Source organism: Hordeum vulgare, chromosome 5H (assembly GCF_904849725.1).
Source record: "Hordeum vulgare subsp. vulgare chromosome 5H, MorexV3_pseudomolecules_assembly, whole genome shotgun sequence".
In the NCBI taxonomy this organism is placed as follows: Eukaryota; Viridiplantae; Streptophyta; class Magnoliopsida; order Poales; family Poaceae; genus Hordeum; species Hordeum vulgare.
Genome location: NC_058522.1, coordinates 21519567 through 21525809, shown reverse-complemented (window position 1 = coordinate 21525809; position 6243 = coordinate 21519567). Strand labels below are relative to the sequence as shown.

The 6243-nt window shown below is 46.2% G+C and overlaps 1 protein-coding gene across 1 annotated transcript; it reads left to right on the top strand.

Annotated features, from left to right (window-relative positions):
- The first annotated feature begins 245 nt into the window (after nt 1–245).
- On the top strand, nt 246–3086 carry LOC123400120 (suppressor protein SRP40). Its single transcript, XM_045094531.1, has 7 exons — nt 246–497; nt 587–651; nt 767–810; nt 907–1784; nt 2349–2432; nt 2550–2611; nt 2702–3086. Exons 1-7 carry the CDS (start codon nt 261–263, stop codon nt 2805–2807), a joined length of 1476 nt encoding a protein of 491 aa, XP_044950466.1. The 5' UTR covers nt 246–260; the 3' UTR covers nt 2808–3086.
- The last annotated feature ends 3157 nt before the right edge of the window (nt 3087–6243 follow it).

The following is a 6243-nucleotide window of genomic DNA, read 5'->3' as shown; positions in this document are numbered from 1 at the left end:
GAAACTTGGCTGCCTTCTTTTCGTTTCCACCACCATGAGGCAATTAGGGAAGACGGAGACGTGGATCTATATGGTACTCGATGCTTCTAGAAACCTTGTCCAAATTCGAATTCATAACCCTTATATCACAAAATGGAAAGAGAATTGCTCACATTTTAGTCACGCGGTCCCACCAGGCAGTGGCCCCACATGTCATCCAACACAAGTCCGACCTCCGTGTATAAACCCCGACCACCAAACCCTAGCGTTCCCCCTCTCTGATGCTCTTCGTCCCGCGCCAAGTCTCCCTCGCCTCCCTCCCATCCACCGCTGCCGCCGCCGCCGCCGCCATGGCCAAGGAGGAGGTCAAGAAGGAGAAGAAGAGCAAGAGCAAGGGCGCCGCCGCCAAGGCCTCCCCCGCCCCCGACGCGCGGGTCCTGGCCGCCGTCGCCGCCTTCCTCGAGTCCAGCGGCCTCCCCCTCACGCTCGCCGCCCTCCGGTCCGAGGCCAGCCTCGAGGTACGCCACGCCACCGCTCTCCCCCATACGCTATTGACATTTCGGTGGACGATTGTTGAGTCGGGAGGCTGTGAATTGGCTGCTCCCAGGGAGACGCGTGGAGGTCGTCGCCGGTGAGCCTGGCGGACGCGGTCTCCAAGTTGCTGGAATCAAGGTGCCTCTGTCACCAGAGAGTCTTGATTGTTGTTAAATTGCTTCTGTTGGTGAGCGATGCTCCCCTGGAAACTGGAATTGCCGACTCCTAATGCAGTTTTGGTTGTTGCGTGCAGCGCTTCTGCTCCAGGAGCCGACATTACCGCGAGCGATGGGCAAGGTAGCTGCATCTTTGTCTGTTGTTATGAGTTGTCCTCGTTTGGTGTAGACCTTGTATTCCCTTTTGATTGGCGCTTACCTGAATTTGTTGATGCAGTGAAAGCGGATGATGCCGTAGCGGAAGAGAAAGGCGCGGGCAAGAAAAAGAAGAACAAGAAAGGCGGTCTCGAAGCTCACGAGACCGAGAGTAAGGCAATTGAGCCCTCTGCCCCTGAAAAGCCCAGCGAGAAGGCGGATGATGAGACCAAGGAAAAGAAACGGAAGAAGAAGAAGGATAGCTCATCAGCCGGGGATGATGCCGAGGCAAATGCAGTAGTGAAGACTGATGGCAAGAAGAAGAAAAGCAAGAAACAGGAAAATGATGAGGATGTTGAAGCCAGGCTGGAAAAGGTGGAATTAGCAGTAAAAGCCAAGTTTGAGGCGGCAGGGAAACTCAAGGTTGATGACAAGAAATCTGGAGAGGATGAACGTAAGAGTCAGAGTGACGAGGCTAACAAGAATGTCTTGGGTGATGGTGCTCCTCTGGATAAGGGGAAGAAAAAGAAGAAGAGTAAATCAACTTCAGAGACCTCAGATAAAGTTGATGCAGGAACTGCACCTACTGAGGTAGAGGTGAAATCTAATGGTGCCAGTGAAAATGGTGATGCTGTAGAAGGGAAAGATGTCAATGAGAAAAAAAGTAAAAAGAAGAAAAGGAAGTCAGGTTCTGAAGAAAATGGTCTGGTAGAAGATAAGCAAGTTGCAGGGAAAGATTCAGCTCCCAAATCAGATGATGAAAACAAGACTGCGATGGATGTTGAGGAAGGAGAGGATGGAAAGGCTTCAGCTGATGCTGCAGTTGTTAGCAAGAAGAGGAAACTGGAAGAAGTTGAAGGAAGCAAACCCCCTGCCAAAGAAGATATCACTGCCACCGAAGATGATGTAAAGGAGCCCAGCACCGCATCGAAATCAAATAAACGGCAGAAACTTTCTGAGGTATGATGTTTGCTGCCTCTCCAATTGCGTATGATGTTTAATATCTCTCCAATTTCTTCGAGTATTGCTTGTTTGTCACATTACAGTTAATCACCTTGACAGTTGAAAGTCTGAACCATATTTTCTGGTAGCTTCTTACATTCTGTTACATGAAGCCTTATTTAGTCTTCTTATATCTTATGTAGTTAATTGTATCTGTTAATGTTATCATCCTAAGTCTGTACATATTTGTGTTATTATTTGTATATATATTGCTAATACCGGAAGTACTTATTATTGTTGTTGTTGTTCCTGTTATTATTATTGTAGTTATTATTATTATTTTGTACTAAGAAAATATGTTTCAGTTATAAGCTACCAGTAAGTAAAAGTTCACTACCCAAGAGGCTGATGTGAACACTGACCTGTGCTACTTGCTATGATAATTTTCTAGGGCTTTTAGGGTATGCTGACCTCTGAGTATTGATAATTATCTTTTACTTGATGGTCTGAAGATAAAGCTTGCATAACCATTCTGAGAATTGGCAAGATCTTGATTATCCATGTCTTGTTGATTCACTGCAGCCTAAAAGTGCATTCCAACGGGTGAAGAGTGAAGATATTAAATTTGCTGATGAAAGACTACAAGATAATTCGTATTGGGCTAAGGTACTTACTTTTGGAAGATCTCTCTCCCAAGGTTTATTGATCATAAGCTCATACCAATTCATGCATTTCTCGATGATGCTAAACTTGCTTTGTTGATCTGTACTTATCTTCTCACAGGGTGGTGCTGACTCTGGGTACGGTGCGAAGGCACAGGAGATTCTTGGACAAGTTAGAGGAAGGTTGGAGACATGCTCTTGTTTTCTTTGTATTTTGCTGAATTCCGTACTGCTGAACATGTTTTCATGATTGGTGTTCAATTCTTTTTGCAGGGATTTTAGGCACGAGAAGACCAAGAAGAAGCGCGGAACCTACAAGGGTGGGTTCATTGATCTACAAACCCACTCGATTAAGTTTAACAATTCAGACGACGAGTGATCGCGTCATTTGTGCAAGTCTTGTGACATTTCCCCATTCTTACCGTCGTTAGTCGGTCAGTCTTGCTGAAAGGAAGAAGTGAAGGCATGCCTGCTTTGCAGCAAAGAAGCAAAAGCATTGAATTGTTGTATCCTGCCCTTTCTGTTATGATGCATGCTCTGTTAAGTCATCAGAATTTTGTAATGGACTCAATGAGACGTACCATTTTTTGGCTATGCCAATGCGAAATGAAATATTACTGCGTAGTAATTATTGTTGTACTTGCTGCGGAGCCTCTAACTGCACCTGTCCCTTTTTTTGTGTTAGTACAGGCTGCACACTCTTACATCACAGAAATTGCAAAGCTATCTGTTTCAACTTCTAACTGAGGTGCTATTTTTTAAAGAGGATATCTTCTATTTTTTTTTTGAACGGAACAACAGGATATAATTGTTTTCAATCTAACAAGAGGGTATACTGTTTTTTTAGCATAAAAATGATATAATATTCTGGTTGAGTGCTACAAAAACAGTCAGATTGGGTAGATTTACAGAGGAAGTGCTACAAAAGATTTATGATCAGTCAGATGTTCTATTTTGGCTATGCTAATGCAAAAGCAACATTAGCACAACTGGGCCACACATCTCCCTGATTATCTGTTACTCTCTCTCTGTAACTTTTGTATAGTCTACGAGTTACAGAGGAAGTCTTACATGCTGCACCCTTTATATATAATATACTCCCTCCGTTCCTAAATATAAGTCTTTCTAGAGATTCTATTAGAGGACTACATACGGATGTATGTAGACATACTTTAGAGTATATATTCACTCATTTTGTTTTATATATAGTCATCTAGTGAAATCTCTTAAAAGACTTATATTTAGGGACGGAGGGAGTAGTACTCAAAGAAATTGCAAAGCTGTGTGTCCCTGATTTAGTCATTTGAAAGTGCGAAGCTATCTGTTTGAACTGAGTCTATTATTTTTAATAAAGATTATAATCTATTTTCTATATAATTCGAAAAGAAAAAGAAGGATTCCTTTCAGGCTAACAAGAGGGTATAAAGTTACTCACAAAAGGATAGTCATGCATTAGCTGTTATTTGTTGAGAAATGCATCAGGTATTACAACATTTTTTTTAAGAACAACATCATGTTTTTTCTCTCGAGGGAATAGAACAACGCTTAGCTTGTTTTTTATTTGAGGAGATGGGCCATGCCAAAGGCATCACAGGCTGCCACCATGTACATGGCAGGCTCTATCAAGGGCCGAAGCTGGTCCTCTTTTTGAGTAGCAGCCCATTGCCCACACAGCACGCACACAAAGGGCCCAGCCCACTCCACACAAAGGGTCAAAGCTGCAGTCTACAGAGGCAGACGGTTGAAAGAAGCAGAAGCAGAGAGCTGGTTGCCGTGAAGAGAGTGCGTGCCTCTTGTCCGTTGCCTGCCACGATGACCACAGCAACATTGGAACCAACTCCATGGCAATGATGGTGGCAATCATGATGGCTGCATCAGCATCCATCTGATCCGAGTGGCCTGCCATCTTTGAACGGAACAGCCCGACTGACCCAGTTCAAAATCCAGTCAAGATAAACTTGAGCTGACTTGATTCAGTGCTGCTGCTGCTGGTGGCCCGGTCCAGTGCTCCACTCGCTCGCTCGCTCGCTCGCTCAATCCATGGCGGTCAAGACCCTCCTCCCGGACCAAGGCCAGGCAGGAGGAGATGTGCCGCTGCAGCAACCTATGCTACCACTACTGTGGCTGGCTAACAGTGGCTAGCACGCACGACACGACCTGTGGCTGTGGCCTAGCCTAGGGAAACCTAAGACGGGTCACCTCCATGGTTGTCCCGTGCACTGGCATGCTGCGTGCACTGTGGCCATGCCCATGCCTGGTCTGCCCCCTGGGAGAAAGAATCGCCTTCTTTGCTTGCAGCACAGTACATGCGTGCGTGCGTGCACCGCGTGCTTACAAAATCTGGGCTTGATGCAGAGAAAGCTTTTTTTTTTTTCCTTTGGATTTTATGGAGTTTTCGAGGCTGCTTGGTTCCCAGCCTAAGGTTGTCACGTCTAACCTTAGTCATGCCACAATACTTTAGGTATGTGTTTGGTTCATTACAACACTTCTGGCTTGCCATATTTTTATAGATATATGGTCCACATGTCATAGACTTATTCTTTTGCCAAATCTTGTCACACTTATGGTGTTCATTTTGTTAACCACACTTTGTCTAAGGTTAGTTGTGACAAAGTTAGTCATGAACCAAACATGCCCTTCCTCTATTGGTTTTGGTACAGGTCTTGTGAAGCCGGAGCTCATCATGTGAAAGCATAAAAGGGGCTGAAAGATCATAGGGTCTTCATAGCAACTGCAACCGGCCGGCCCAAACAAATGCGTGTTATGTATGTATTTTATCCGTTTGGATCGATTCGGATGTCCGTTTTTGTAATTGAGTCAGCGTTTTTTTCAACACGGCCAATGATTCATTTTTAGGCATCACGAAAAAAACATAAGTAAACATTTTAAAATATAGAAATCATTAATTAAACATTTAATGCCGCATGAAATGCCAACGATACTCCACACTACATTAAACATAAAATTAAATAAACTAAAAATGACCAGGCACGCTGCCCTAGGCATCGGGCCAGCCTAGGGGAAGGTCGTCTTCGAGGCGACGGCGGCGTCGTCCGTCGGTGGTTGCAGCGGCGCTCGCTGGGTAGCACCTCGCTCCTCCTCCTCAGCTTCGGTCTCACGTTCCATCAGCCCGATCCGCAGGGCCTCTGCGTCCTCCTCCCTCACCCGTCGCTGCTATCACTGCTCCAGGTAGGCCGCCTCCTTCTCCGGCATCGCATCCAACCAGACGGGTGGCGTGCTGACCCATTCGCGCACCACCCCGTTCCAGGCGTACAGCTCGGGCCTGAGGACCAACGACCCTGGCTCGGCGGGGCCAGCGGTGGCACGATGCAGTCGTCGGTGACGGGAGTGCGCACACAGGGACGGCGATGGACTTGCCCTTGTCTTTTGCGAAGAAGAACCCCATGATGGTGACTAGGATTTTACCGCCAGCGGGGGAGCAACGGGTGGCTAGATGTGGATGGGGGCGGCTTCTGGAAGAGGAAGAGCCCCCCCTCTCGCACACTCGGATTAAAAAAAACGTATGTGGGTCGTTGACGCATGGGTCCATGATGGGCGATCGTCGTTAATAAAAATGACGATTGCTTTGACCAGGCGTCATGTATGGACGGGGACGGATATGAGAAGGTGCGCGCCGCATCCATGCTAATGCATTTCAGACACAATTTTTACCTGAAAATGAATTCATGTCCGCGTTTTAAGTTTGGGTCAACGTGTTAGACTTTTACTTTTCTCCACGCGAATCCAAACCGACGCGAGCGGACACGATTTGAGTTGCTCTGTTGGGTTTCTCTCACGCACGTATCCTGATGAGG